Source organism: Dermochelys coriacea, chromosome 14 (assembly GCF_009764565.3).
Source record: "Dermochelys coriacea isolate rDerCor1 chromosome 14, rDerCor1.pri.v4, whole genome shotgun sequence".
In the NCBI taxonomy this organism is placed as follows: Eukaryota; Metazoa; Chordata; order Testudines; family Dermochelyidae; genus Dermochelys; species Dermochelys coriacea.
Window position 1 is genome coordinate 11,173,180 of NC_050081.1, and position 15,329 is coordinate 11,188,508.

The 15,329-nt window shown below is 41.0% G+C and overlaps 1 protein-coding gene across 13 annotated transcripts in view; it reads right to left on the reverse strand.

Annotated features, from left to right (window-relative positions):
• Positions 1 to 15,329, reverse strand: part of STXBP4 (syntaxin binding protein 4) — a 137,187-nt gene that overhangs the window by 21,433 nt on the left and 100,425 nt on the right. For 8 of the 13 annotated variants that reach the window (XM_043497343.1, XM_043497347.1, XM_043497340.1 and 5 more), the window contains 2 exons: positions 5,973 to 6,030; positions 4,002 to 4,779 (listed from right to left, as the gene is read on the reverse strand). In XM_043497343.1, the coding sequence (XP_043353278.1) occupies positions 4,653 to 4,779; positions 5,973 to 6,030 (185 nt within the window). In that variant the 3' untranslated portion in view covers positions 4,002 to 4,652. Of the gene's footprint in view, positions 1 to 4,001; positions 4,780 to 5,972; positions 6,031 to 15,329 lie in introns of those variants that run through there. The other 5 variants (XM_043497348.1, XM_038371322.2, XM_038371318.2 and 2 more) reach the window with 1 other exon arrangement.

Consider the following 15,329-nt stretch of genomic DNA (forward strand, 5'->3'; position numbering starts at 1 on the left):
CCACAAAATGAGTCTTTTACTTTATCGGTTTTATTTGTGGAAGCTGCAGAGTATGTAAAATTGTATTGGAAAACACTACTTGATTGAATATCCTAAGTTATTTCTTCACAACATTCCTTGGTATACATCTCCTGCAGTAACTTACATCAGTCTGAAAATAATCAGCATATTAAATACAATGGCTCAAGCAGAACTTGAGTGCTGCAGCATATATGGGATGTTCTGAATCACCATGAGAATACTGTGTCAGCTCTAATATATCTAGCTGCAGGCACCAGCGTTGAGTTAAAGACAATGTAGTGGTAAGTAAAAAAAAGTTCCTGATTTTGTTGGCTGGCACAGAAACTTAAATACACTACTTTACATAGAACTTCCACAATGGTCCAGGGGAAAATCAATTTTACCCCACTGCAGAGGCCTCACCCACTGCCCTCTTCATCTCTTATGTGCCTTTGTGGAAGTCCTCTCCACAAGCAAAATAATGTGTGCCTAATCACTCATAGGAATTGAACAATTTGCCAAATTAGGCAGCTAGCAGAGGCAGCACATGATTAAGATTCACCTGTTATTAACTTAATGTACTGAATGGGCATCAACCACACTTTTAGCTGACTGTTCTCCTAACTGGTAAGAGGCAAGATAAAGTTGCTGTGTGAATGAGCCCTTAATATTAACACAGCTGTGTTTCACCACCTGATGGAAGACTAATATGATAACTTAAATCACTTCCTGACAAAGTCTGATACATGCGCACACACACACACACACACAACACTGTTTGTTTTTCCTGGATTTTTCCAGTAGGATCAGAGAACTGAGCTAAAACAATCTTGCTCTCACTCACTGAGAAATCAAGTGGAAAGGCTTCTACTGACCTTTCCAATCACAAGGAGGCATCTCAGCTGATTAGATCAGGAAGGCAAGGAAAATACAACACAACTTGCCCCCATATGCCCTTTTCTCGATAACATGGTTCATACTGGAATTACACCAGTGAACAGTAGCCTTGACAGGCTTAGGTAGAACAACAAATTTATATCCAGCTTCAATGACAAGTTTACAAATATGAACAAAATGCAATGGATAGGGAATTGCAAGTCTAAATCCAACTAAAGCTGGCTTCGACTGTGTTTGAGATTTGAACCCAGTGTGTCCACATTACCGGTTTAAAGGCGTCGATCTGAATTGTGCAACTCTAACTCAGATTGGGGAACATTTATTCATACTAGTTGTCAGTGGGTGTGCAGAATGAGTTTGTGGTAATTACCATGAATAAAGGTTGCAAAGGTGGGGTCACTATGCACATCAGATTTTGCACAGTAAATATATGGATTCTATCCCAGTATGATGAATATAGTAAGAATACTGGTCTTGATCCTGTCAGGTACTATGCACTCTGGCCCTGACCCAGCAGAGCACTTAAGTATGTACTTAACTTTAGGCACATGAATACGTCCATTATACAATGGGCCTACTCATGGGCTTAACATTAACCACACGCTTAAGTGCTCTGCTGATCAGGACCAGAGTACTTAGCACTTTGCAGATATACAGTATCTTCTCATTTGGGTCAGGAATAAAGAGTAATTTGCCTGTCCTATAAAATAACAGATACAAAACTGAAATGTGGATGAATAGGAATGATTTAAATGAAAGATATATGTCTAGTTACTCTCAGGACATCAAGCAACTTTATGGTAATTTCACTGCCCATTTGAATTCTCTTAGAAGTAACAATTCAATTTTCAAGATCACTCAAGTATAAGAGATGGTGAACTGGATCCTGGTCTGTGATAAGGTTGCTTTGTGCCACTCTAGCAACACACAGGAGCCTGAGAGCCAATTTAACAGATTACATGGAAACTCTTCTAGGCAAGGGAATCTGGAGGCACTATATCTTGCTCTGATACCTAGGAACCTTCACTCACCCTAAGGTTTCTTTACCTTAAACCCAAATTACATGCATCAATATCTCACTTCGTGCAGGTAGTGAACAGATAAAACTGAGTTTTTACTTTTGTGGGCCAATGTTGCTCCCATTAAAATCAATGAAACTCCGGCTATTAACTTCAACGGAAGCAGGGTCAGACCTTAATTCAGGTAGGTCAACAATAAAATATTCATAGACACAAGCAGCATATTACACGTTGCTCTCCACAGGGCATATCTAACACGTGACCGTTCCCTGCTGTTTGACTTTACAACATTTTAGAGAATAATGAAAATAAAGTTGTAAGGGATACCTGATATTAACTAAATAAATAGGTACTAGAGATGGGCCTCAGGGGGCAAAGTTTGCACATAAAATTGGATCTGAGGTCTTAAAAAGTGCAGGGGTATTTGGATGCTCAGTTCTGATTCAAACTCGGCATAACAACATTAACTCAACTGTTTCATAATAATGCTAACTTTGCTTGCTAATGTCTTCCACTTTGAAAACATAAATCAAACTCACAAACCCCTGCTGCCAGGCAGGTAGATATTAAATAATCAGCCTTAACATGATCTTTAACAGCAAAAAGGAGACCTTTATATACTAGGGTACAAACAACAAGATAGAGGGGTCCTGATCCAAAGCCCACTTTAACATCAGTGGAAATCTTTCCATTAACATTGATGGGCTTTGGCTCAGGTTCATATGGCTTATAATCATGTTGGTATCCTAGATCTATAAGGTATTTTGTGATTCTTTATCTGTGCAATGCAACTGTATATGTATCATATTGGATGCTTTTGTCTTAAGTTTAAAGATATTATCACCTTTTCTTCACTCATTGAAAATATTGCACTTGCACTACTAACCTTTTTCTTTTAATCTTTCAGAAAAAAAATCATTAAGGAAATCCTTTAATTAAGAAAATCTCAAGTGCAAATGACAAGAAAGGCTTGATCTTAGTGCTTTGTATTTTCTAGTTCCCCGCCCCCGAAGGTGACTGCTTTTAAAGCTTTGTAGAGCTTGTCATTGTAATTTATACAGTGTTTTATTATAACATCTCAATGTCACCTCTCCTCTAGTCTTGGGAGGGTTGTCTGAAAATTCATTCAACTGCAGGTGACAATTTAGCCATACAGATTTTTCTTTACTCTTATTTTTGGTGTCATAAGAAGTTTGTTTGCTATTATAACATCTAAAATATACTGCACAAGCTGAAGTGATGATGCATTATTGACTAACATAATTAATAGATTTAACTAACCAGTAATCACCCAGAGCACATTTTTTTCAATCTCCTCTCATCTTTGGTAACACTAATACAATGGAGTTGACCCTTGGCCTTTGAGACAATGGTTACACTATATATTAGGGGTTGGCAAACTATGGCCCACAGGTCGCATCTGGCCTGCCAGCCGTTTTAATCTGGCTCTCAAGCTCCTGCTGGGGAGTGAGTCTCGGGCTTGCCCCGCTCCGGCGCTCCAGCCAGGGAGCAGGGTCTGGGACCCGCTCCACACGGTTCCCAGAAGCAGTGGCATGGTCCCCCTCTGGCTCCTGTGCATAGGGGCAGCCAGGGGGCCCGGCTCTGCCCGCTGCCCCCGCCCCAAGCGCCACCCCTGCAGCTCCCATTGGCCAGGAACCGCAGCCAATGGGAGCTGCAGGGGCTGTGCCTGTGGATGGGGCAGTGTGCAGAGCCTCCTGGTCGCACCTCCACATAGGAGCTGGAGCAGGGACATGCCACTGCTTCTGGGAGCTGTTTGAGGTAAGCGCTGCCCAGATCCTGCACCCCTGAGCCTTTCCCCATACCCCAACCCCCTGCCCCAGCCCTGATCCCCCTCCCGCCCTCCAAACCCTCAGTCCCAACCCAGAACACCCTCCTACACCTGAAACTCCTCATCCTCAGCCCCACCCCAGAGCCTGCACCCCCAGACGGAGAGCCCTCACCCTCCCATACCCCATTCCCCTGCTCCAACCCGGAGCCCCCTCCCGCACCCTGAACTCCTCATTCCTAGCCCCATCCCGGAGCTCACACCCCCATCTGAGCCCTCACCCCCTCCCACATCCCAATCCTGTGAGCATTCATGACCTCCCATACAATTTCTCTTCCCAGATGTGGCCCTTGGGACAAAAAGTTTGCCCATCCCTGCTATATACAGAGCAGAACGCCATATATGTATTTTTCTTTAAAAAAACCCAGAAATTGAATCAGATTATTTCTTTTTCTTTAGCTTAAAATACTCCAGATGCATACAGACAGCAGTTTTTAGTATGGCTAAAATATTTGCATTGACAAGCACTGGAATGCATAAAGAATATGACAAAATATCTTGGTAACTGGCCCAATTTCAATGGCAATATTCACTGAGTAAGGTAGGCTAACCTAAAGGCAGTGAAAATTTGACTTGTCAGAACTCAGTGATTTTAAGTTAGTAAGCCTATGATTAATATCTTTAGTGTAAAGTAATAACTTCTCTTTTAAATCAATGGCAGGAAACTTGGGAGTTTCTTGCTTACTTTACAGTTATGATGAAATGCCTTCCACTCTGCTCCTTCAATCCATTACAATAGCAGAACAACTTAATTCCAGATACAAAGCTGCCTAGAAAGTCCATTTTCAAAACAAGAACATCACTTTCTGACACACAAGGGATGGTTTTAGATGTAGTCTGAATGGACAGCTATAGAAGGTAATCACATGGTAAAGAACATTCTACTGGGACTAGTTAGAAAGAGAAACTAACATGTTAGTCCTTTTCCTTGTGCCGTTTTCTGGGTGAAAAGATTGCAGATGGAAGTTGACTGGGTTTAATAAGTGTCTGTCAGCATCTAGGCTCTTTAACACTTGTCTGGATACAAAGAAAAACTGATAAGTTTTGTATAAAGCTAGCCAATACTCCTTCACAGCCAGTTCTTGACACAGAAGGTCACTGACACAGTGGGTCAAAGCCTTTACATGCAGAAGAGATTGCAGAAGGAAACTGATTAGCATCCTACTCATTTTCCTTTGCTTTCTGCATGTGCAAAGCATTCTGACCCTATAGAAATGACAATGGGTGCCAATGTGCATAAATGACAGAGGACAAAACGATAAAGGAAGACAAAAGGAGCAAAAAGGGAGGAAAGAGAGAGAGGGGGAAAAAACAGAAACACTAAAGAGGAAGCCATGAAAAGAGATGAAAAAAATGCATTACTGGAAGGTGCTCAGATACTATCTGCACAGAATAGAATAAAATGATGCACAGACACCAAGCTGTATCTGGAGTTGTCTGTCTGGCTGCCCAGGAAAAACTGCAGACACTACAAAGGATTCTGGGGTTTTGCTTAAGTAATGCATGGGGCACAGGTGCCATATCCCAGATTCAACAAAGTGTCAGTTCATCTAGAGAGCCCTAAGGTTTGTGTATTATTATGGGAAGAGCTCCTAGGGTCGGAGCCAGAGCTACATCCCCCAAATCACTGAGTACTGTCTGATGTTTCTCCAGCACCGAGGCTCCCAACCAGTTTTAAAGTTGATTTTTTCATTTTAGCATTTGAATGTTCGGGCCTGTGAACTATTGGCAACATTGAAAGGATCAAACACTGATCAAGACAATATGAGGTTGGGAGTTGGTCACCTGACTCCCAGTGAATTTCAGTAGGATTTGGGTACATAATGCTCTTAGAATTCTTTGAAAAGCCCAGTCTCATTATATAAGTTTGTCCCTAAGAAAATCAATAAATGATGTCATTAACAAGCTGTATATAAGAGAGATGACAGGTTTCAGAGTAGCAGCTGTGTTAGTCTGTATTCGCAAAAAGAAAAAGGAGTACTTGTGGCACCTTAGAGACTAACAAATTTATTTGAGCATAAGCTTTCGTGAGCTACCACAAGTACTCTTTTTCTTTATAAGAGAGATGATGTTTCTTTTCATGTTACTGATTTTAGTGTTCCTCCTAGAAAGCTTAGAGCTTTTTTACCCCCTCTGATTATTTGAATCTCTCCCCATCATCCTCCAGATGTGATAGAAACTGCTTACATAGCTTTGATGCCGGTACTCACTTGATAAAGTACTTGATTCCATCTGCTGTGTAAGCTTCTTCCCATCCATAAGGTAAGCCTAAGGCGAAACAAAGAAATAAAATTACTCTTAAAGCTCAGAAGACACCATGAAATTACAGTTTTGGTATGGTAATGATTAGAATACTATAGCCTTCAACCAGGGCATACAAATATTACTTACAAAAGCCTGTTATTGTTATTCATTATTATTAAAAAAACTAACACTTATGTCCAATTAAGCTTAATGGTTTTAAACTATGTGACAAAAGTATTACCCGTTAGCCAAAACCTGACTCATTATTAGTCTTATTTGCTAGTAAACTAACAGTCTGGTAGAATTTTAGGGTCTGATTCTTAACAGTCTTGAACTTTGTGTTATCATTTATGCCTATACAAAGAAGGTGTAAAAACAACCACTCTGATTTGCTAGTGTTTTACACCTACTTTGCACAGGTGTAAATGACTCCACCAGGCTTGAAGCTGAGCAGAATCAGGCTTTTTGTGGCCTTTACAACCCTGGGTGTAACTCCTTGGAAATTTACTCGCAAACCTTTCTCAGACACTAAGAGCTAGCTTCAGAGAATATGTATAGATGTTTCCATGCTAAGTACAATTGACAAAGTGCTACATGGGGTTTTCAGATTTGTGACTTCTACTAAAGTCAATGGGAGTCACGGACTTAATGCCATAGTACTTAACACAGTGAAAGAAAACTTCTGAGAAGATGGAGTTGTTTATATATAATAATTAAGCTACCTTTTCTTTTCTCCACAGGTAATTATTAGAAGCACGACTTTCTGAGACAGAACCATGGCTATACACACTGGGTTTTATTTTGAATGTGACCCTGTGTGAAAGAGTGTTGATGATGTGGTGGTATTGGGCGATATATTTCAGGAAAGCCTTTCAACTTGACTTTTACCTGTGCTGTGCTATCCTTTTTCTCTTTGAAAATTCAGTGGAAAAAGGAAAAGTTAAGAAAAAAAATGCCATAGCAGTAGATTATGTGGATTAAAGCCAGGATCATGCTCTTAGTAGACAGTGAAAAATGCTGGAGAAAGTAGCAAAAGTCAGTATGCAACGGTGATCCTGCGTTTGAGCAGTAGTTTGTTATAACCTAGATAAATCAAAGTGCAAGGACCTGAGAAACAACCCTTTGGAGACTGGAGGCATACAGACATGCATGTATATTGTTCTGTGTGTGCTTTAATTTGGAAAGCATCTGGAAATCTTAGTGAACTAGGAGTTAAATTGTTTTTGTTCAAGCCCCACTGTATCTCAAAAAGCAGCTCATCAGAACCATCTGTGAGCTTGCTGGATTGCACGCAGCATAAAGTCTCTGAGAAATTCTCCATACCAAGGCAGGACCCAAGAGCACAGGCATTAGAAACCCTTCCCCTAACATATCCAGCTTCCTCCCGCCCATGAGCCCACCCAGGACAGCAACCCAACTGGAACTCTAGCTTTGCCATTCCTTCATTCCAAAGGCTTCCAGTGTTTCTGCTTAGCTATCTGGGATGGGAAGCCTTCCAACCTCTCCTATTGGAGCTGATCCACTTTGTATAAATAAATTATTCTGTGGGGTGTGGAAGGAGAGAAAGACTCTACTGCCTGGTGTTTTGGGCACTCACCTGGGATACGGGAGACGCAGGTTCAAGTCCATGCTCTGAATCAGGCAGATCAAAGACTTGAACCTGGGTCTCCCATACTCCAGGTGAGGGTGCACGTGCTCGCTCTTTTGCAGAAATGTCATGCTGGACCTGAGAAACTTTCCTGACAAAAACAATAAAAGTTTCTATTAAAAGTTCTGGTTTTGACAAATCAGAATTTTCCTACCAAAAAATTGTCAACCAGCTCTAGCCTTTAGTTCTCAGACAGGAACAGAGTTCTTTGCATCTGCAGAGGCACTGCTTTTAAAGGGTGTACTGAGACTACAGGTGTAAACGATTTTTTGGACATATCTGAGGCCCAAATGCAACTAACAGAAAACAACTGAAAAGCAGCAAGGTGTGCCACTGGCTGGGCAGAAACTACACAACTGGTGAAGAGAAGTCCTGAGTTGGCATATGCTGAACAACCCCAGTGGCCTCAGTGCTATTTAGGAGAGCTTTAACTAAAGAAAAGTTCTGATGGACATTTTCCAACCAGCTCTAACTAGCAATATCTCTGAGATTTGGCATTGTATATGGCACTACCCATGCCCATTGTATCTACTATAAATCCTCACAATCCACACCTAAAAACAATTTCACATAATATCTTTGGAGAAAAACAAAACCAACCCTATAGAGGGCTACTGATGTATGACCGCCTCCAGAATCTGACTCCCATAAAGGGGGGGGGGGAGAGGAAGAGAGAAGTATGTATTAAGTTATTAATGTGTTGCCAGTGAATTTACCCTGGTGTTCACCTATTGTGAGGGGGAGTAGATTCAGTCCTTCTGTGATCATCTGAATAGTATAAATTGGTTGACAATGATACATATTAATCTTCCAAATTTTCTTTGAGAATAATTTATTACACATATTACAGATTGCGAGGAGGAATAAGGATGAAATTCCAACCTCTCTATATAGTCCCTTAAAACTGTAGTTATATTATTGTTTTTATATGCAGAATCATTTTCTGAAATCAGAGTAAGTTTTTGAGAGACACAATCTTTCTCTGGGACTAGTGTGATCTAGACAAAATCAGAAAAGATGGAGCCCTTGTGATACTATGGGAAAAATCTTGGCCACACTGAAATCAGTGAGTCCAGGATTTCATCCCACATGTACTTCTGCCTTCTCTGACCCTTCATCGTTCCTGCAAGCATGTCACCACATGCCTGCTCGAACATCAGATAAAAAATTTCTGCACGATCACTGATGAAACTTCAGTGATTGATTTACTTTCACACTTTTTAAAGCCCTCTATGTCAACCTCTTCATCTGTCAGTGACAACCTCTCCACTGTCAGTGAAGTATCTGATTAGATACAAGCAGTTGCCTTCATGACAGAATGTTCAGAATTCTTAGGATCACTGGTCAGCCAAGCATGTGAAGCAAATTGAAGAGAAATTGAACTTCGCAAATTTGCAGAGCCTCTCCACCCACCTTACTGTCTTAATGCCATTTATAACAATGATATTTTTCATTGCAAAGTCCAAGAACTGGATTTGGTTGATACACTGGGAGTTTGGCCAAGCTGTTTCATTTCCCTCTTGTAAATAAAAATTATAAGCAGGTGATTTATTCAAAATTTAAAAGAAACCACGAAGTTTTAACGAAGAAAATTCCTGACAAGGGAGCACTAGAGCATTAATTATTATTTATGACTGCATGTCTCTTGTAAAAGAAGCTTTTGAGACATTTGCTATTGCTATAGCAATCTATTTTAATTTGGCTTCCTGACTTCTACTGCATCAAGTTAAAGCTCCTCTTAATCCAGCACTGCTGGTTTCATTTCCTATTTTTCACCTTTTAGTGCCTTAAACTCCTCTGATTCCTCTGTTGTTACTGCCCCCTTTATCCTTTTTCTCCACTCTTAGGGCTTTGTCTACACTTAAAATGCTACAACAGCTCTGGTGCAGCTGCACTTCATTGTAGACACTACCCACACTGACGGGAAGGGTTCTCCGATCAGCGTAGATAATCTACCTCCCTCAGATGTGGTAGCTAGGGTGATAGACGATTTCTTCTGTCGACCTGGTGCTGCCTACATGAGTACTTCGGTCGACTTAACTACGCCACTTGGGATGTAGATTTTTCATACTCCCAAGGAATGTAATTATGCCAACCCAATTTTCTAGTGTTGACTAGCCCTCAGTTTTGTGCTTCCTTTTCTCATTGCTCCATCAGGTAGCAAGGAGCTCCCATGTCTTGTTAGTTGTTTTCTTTGCACCCATTGCCCCTGGATATAACTTTCACCTCCTTCAAACCCACTTGTTCCCTGTAATCATTCACAAGCATATCTACTTATCAGCGCTATCTCCATACCCTCTTGGGTCAGAACTGTTGCCCGATTTATGTCTGTCCGGAAAATCGTTAAGTACTTCCACTTCCAATTGTAAATGGGAGTTAATGGGAATTGAAGGTGCTCAGTAACACTCAGGAGTGTGTTCTGCAACCTAGAAGATCTGGCCTACATAGTATAAAGTCACTGAGTCTTACAGTTCTTATGCGTTTCCTATTTGCTTTGAAAAGTGCTATACTCATTTGTGGAATTGCATAAATACATCTGGGTTGTGGGTGGCTGCAAATTCCCTCTTTCAAAAAAATAAAAACTACATACAGCAGTTCAAAGATGAATTTCTTTGCAGCAAACAAAATGTAGAACTGTGCTGATTTTTTGTTACATATATTTGAAGTTTCCAAATATAAGTACAGTAACATAATGGTACCTATAGTTGGAAAAGACCTATTTTATGATTTAGTGAACCCCTCTTTGTAGGAAAATCATTTCGATATAGGACATATCAGAAATTAGACCAAAGAGAGATTTAAAATTTTATTAAAGCTAATGTTAAAAAAATTATGTAAAACATAGGTTGAGAAAAGCATGTCTGTACATCTGGGTATAGTGCTTAGATTATTCACAAATACAGAGTTTGTTTTTAAAAGACATAATACATAAAGTACATAAAGAGCAAGAACCCAAATTTAGGTGAATAAATTTAACAATATGGTTTAGATATTCGAATCCAAATATTTGGATACATCACTCATGAAGAGTTGTACAGAGAGTTGGTTGTGGAAAGCAAAATAATCAATGAGTGGGGATTGTCCCTCAGTAATTGTAATTGAGAATTAGGAATGTTGTTCTGAGCTACATGGTCAAACACACCCTTGAAGTACGAGAATAGTCTCTCGGATGGGATTGCGCAGTAAGATGAGAGCCCATCGAGGATCTCTCTCGTAGCCTTAGGGCGGTTTGACCAGTAGAGCTTCTGGATCCTAAAAGCTGCTGCTGGGTTGTAGCGGCGACTGATGTTCCTTCTCCTGGATTCTCTCCTGTGGTGGTGGTGGTTATGTCTCCACGCAGGAGTTCTGTGAGCAGTCGGTGCATTCTCCTGAGTTCCCTTCCACCCAGATACGATTTCTGCAGACAGGTCTTTAGTGCATCTGTCTACAAGGAGGTCAAAGTCATCGAAGAAGGCTGTCCTCGCCAACTCCTCTATACAAGTGGCTTGCTATGGTGTGGTGGCCCTCAGCGTGGGCAGCTGCTCCTCTGGTTGCTCAAGCACCACAGGCTAAGGCTAGAAAATTGCTGTGGGATTAGCCTGTTGCCTATTTTCCTCCCTGTCTTGAGTACTCCGTTTGGCCGGACCTTGAGGCATGAACTCCGGAACGAGGGAAGTGTCTTACCTTACAGATTTTGGGGAAGTACTTGTCCTTTTAGGAAGGACAGTTTTGGAAGCAGCAGTACTGGCTGTTTTAGGGATGCGATCTTGCTTGGGAGTTTCCGGAAAGATGCTGGGCCTTCTGTGGGTGAGTTTTATCTCGGGGGAGGGGGGGGAAGGGGTCTTTGATGTAGCATGAAACCTTCTGGGGACAAGATCCCATTGGGTGGTTTTGGAGGCCGTGCTGGTCCGCTTAGGGGTGAGGTCCCATTGCGTGGTCCTAGCAGTCGATCCCTTAGTTCAGGGGCAGGAAACTGCGCTCTGAACCCCCAACAAGAGGAAACGCAGGACCCATCATAATCATGCCAGCAATTTGCCACACATGTCGAAGGTTGGTTGAGAAATTATTTTGGTCCCTTTTTCTATTCACAGAAGTTGCAGTCATTTCACTTCAAGCACATGTACAGTAACGTTTTAAATGCATATATGGGCTTTTAAAAAGAGGAGCTTAATGTGTTGGGCTGTTAATGGTCACAATTCAAAGTCATGCAATGATACAGTCTCAAAAGCCCCAAGGGACATTATGATCGCATGAGTCTTGTGCCACATTTTTAACAGAGTACATCAGACAATGTGCTTATCCATTTCACAAACACATTCTGACCTTTTCCTTCCATAGTCTCACCAAATAATTTGCCCATCCTCAGTTAATTTTCCTTGCAACTATTTAGCATTGCTTTCAGCTTCTCAAAAAGGGTATGTCTACACTGCAATTAAAAACCTGGGGCTGGCTTTTGCTAGCTGACTTGGGCTCACAGGACTTGGCCTAAGGGCGGTTAATGGCGTTGTAGACAGCGGGGCTAGGGCTGCAGCCGAGCTCTGGGACCCTTCCACCTTACAGGCTCCTAGAGCCTGGGCTCCAGCCCGAATGTCTACATCACAATCAAACAGGTCCTTAGCCCAAGCCCTGTCTATAGTTCATTTACCATCACAGCTAATCAAGCTCAAGGCTCTATCATTAAATCACCTGAATTGGAATTAATATCAAGCATCATGCTTAAGGAGTAATTCTGAAGCCAAGCTGCACACTTATTGAATCTCAAAGCTAACAAATTCTCTGAGCAACAAAAAAAAATCAGAAATGTCTGTCAGGTTTCAGAGTAGCAGTTGTGTTAGTCTGTATCCGCAAAAAGAAAAGGAGGACTCGTGGCACCTTAGAGACTAACAAATTTATTTGAGCATAACCTTTCGTGAGCTACAGCTCACTTCATCGGATACATGTAGTGGAAAACACAGTGCGGAGATTTTATATACATAGAGAACATGAAACAATGGGTGTTACCATACAGACTGTAACAAGAGTGATCAGGTAAGGTGAGCTATTACCAGCAGGAGAGCGGGGGAGGGGGAGGAGAGAGAAACCTTTTGTAGTGATAATCAAGGTGGGCCATTTCCAGCAGTTGACAAGAACGTCCGAGGAACCGTGGGGGGGTGGGGGGGATAAACATGGGGAAATATTTTTACTTTGTGTAATGACACATCCACTCCCAGTCTTTATTCAAGCCTAAGTTAATTGTATCCAGTTTGCAAATTAATTCCAATTCAACAGTCTCTCATTGGAGTCTGTTTCTGGAGTTTTTTTTGTTGAAGAATTGCCACTTTTAGGTCTGTAATCAAGTGACCAAAGAGATTGAAGTGTTTTCCAACTGGTTTTTGAATGTTATAATTCTTGACGTCTGATTTGTGTCCATTCATTCTTTTACGTAGAGACTGTCCAGTTTGGCCAATGTACATGGCAGAGGGGCATTGCTGGTACATGATGGCATATATCACATTGGTAGATGCGCAGGTGAACGAGCCTCTGATAGTGTGGCTGATGTGATTAGGCCCTATGATGGTGTCCCCTGAATAGATATGTGGACAGAGTTGGCAACGGGTTTTGTTGCAAGGATAGGTTCCTGGGTTAGTGTTTTTGTTGTGTGCTGTGTGGTTGCTGGTAAGTATTTGCTTCAGGTTGGGGGGCTGTCTGTAAGCAAGGACTGGCCTGTCCCCCAAGATCTGTGAGAGTGATGCGTCGTCCTTCAGGATAGGTTGTAGATCCTTGATGATGCGTTGGAGAGGTTTTAGTTGGGGGCTGAAGGTGATGGCTAGTGGCGTTCTGTTATTTTCTTTGTTGGGCCTGTCCTGTAGTAGGTAACTTCTGGAGCACTCTTCTGGGTACTTTTCTTCACTTCAGCAGGTGGGTATTGTAGTTGTAAGAATGCTTGATAGAGATCTTGTAGGTGTTTGTCTCTTCCCCTCAAAGGTGCCACAAGAAACGTCTGTGTTTCTATGTTGTTTGACAATAATATTTTTCAGAAGTAAAGACAAATAGTATCAGTTAGGCCTGTATTAACCTCTCTTTCTTTTCTGCTGGTTGACATTTCAAATAATGATTTTCCAGAATCATGAAGAGATTTGAAACACAGAATTAAATTCAACAGAATTGGGGTAAGAGATTTGCTACGGTACATGGTACAATTTTTGTTCCTTTCTTGTCTTTTCATTCATTGAATGGAGCTCATCTCAACATCCACCAATGCATGTGATATATCCATGCATGCTATTATCAGCTGTTATCCCTTCTCAACATGAAATATGCATCCAAAATTCATTTGTCAACAAGATTAAAATCTTTGGATCAGAATCTCAGTCCCTGCTCATTCTCCCTTTATGCCATTCTTGCAGGGAGGAAGGGAGGAAGAGCTGGATATTCCATTTGATGGCTCTATGCAACCTGGTTCTGGATCCTGATAACTAATGAGTTATGCAGCCAGAGTGAAATGTGCTCTGGTGACTCAGGGCTGGCAGAACAGATCCCAAAAGGCCAAGTAGAGGTCAAGAATACCTGGGAAACTGGCTATTTATTTTTTGATGCTCTTAGCCATACATATTGTATTGTCTATTGATAATCCCTGAACTCACTGTAAAATGTAGATAGAAAGAAATAGCTTTCAGAAATGAATGCGTTTGTATGCCACTCCATTCTTTAGGCTCTCTCAAGGGTTCGCCCAGAAACTACTATGTATTTTCATCTTACGAATAATGCTCCGCTAAGAGGACATTCCATTCCTATCTTCCACATAACAAATTCCATTCTCAGGCCTGGATCTTCTCTTATGTTGTTGATTTAGTAAAACAGAGATGGAATCAGGCAAAAAAAATCAACAGAAGCTTTTGTTAACTTACATTATGGCTGGCTTTTCTGATTGCTTTTCTCTCCACATATTTCAGTTCCTAGAAACAATGCTTCAGGCAAAATATTTTTTCCTTACTTCTAGTGGTCAGGGCTCATGAACATGTCTCACATATCTTCCCATTTCATTTTTACCATTTCTAATTACAAGTGTTGTTAAGATCTAGAATAGGCTTCCAAAGTAGGTTGTGAAATCCCTAACACTGAAGGTTTTTAAGAATAGGTTGGACCTGTCAGGGATGCTCTAGGTTTACTTGGTCTGCCTCTTTGTAGCCTGACATTTCTATGATTAATGAGAAGATATTAATTTGATCCAACTGTGTTAAAGAACAATCTCATTCGTGTCCTATCAGCCAGTTAGACAATTATTGCACAGTTGATAAAGATTGGTATCAAAAAAGATACAAAACCTATGAACTCAATGAAAAAATAAAACTTTTTTGGGGGTGCAGGGTGAAGAGAGAGATTTGGATTTGTCAGACCATCTGACAGTGATAAATTTCAGTCTTTTAATACCATTTGTAAATTATGAATGTTACATCTAACATTCTCCAATTCACCTTACTCTAATACTGGCCTGTGAATAGCTTGCTGAAGTTAAGTACTCAAAAACAGCAAATTTAAATATATTAATAGAAACTTCTCAACCAGCTGATTTATCTAGTGACGTATTAATAATCTGAATAGTACATGTTATTACTCTAGTCAACAGACATTACAGCAGCCCTTTGTTCGCCTAACTTACAAAATGAAGAAATCCACATTTAGAATGAACTCTTGACTACATTAGTCTGTGCACTAA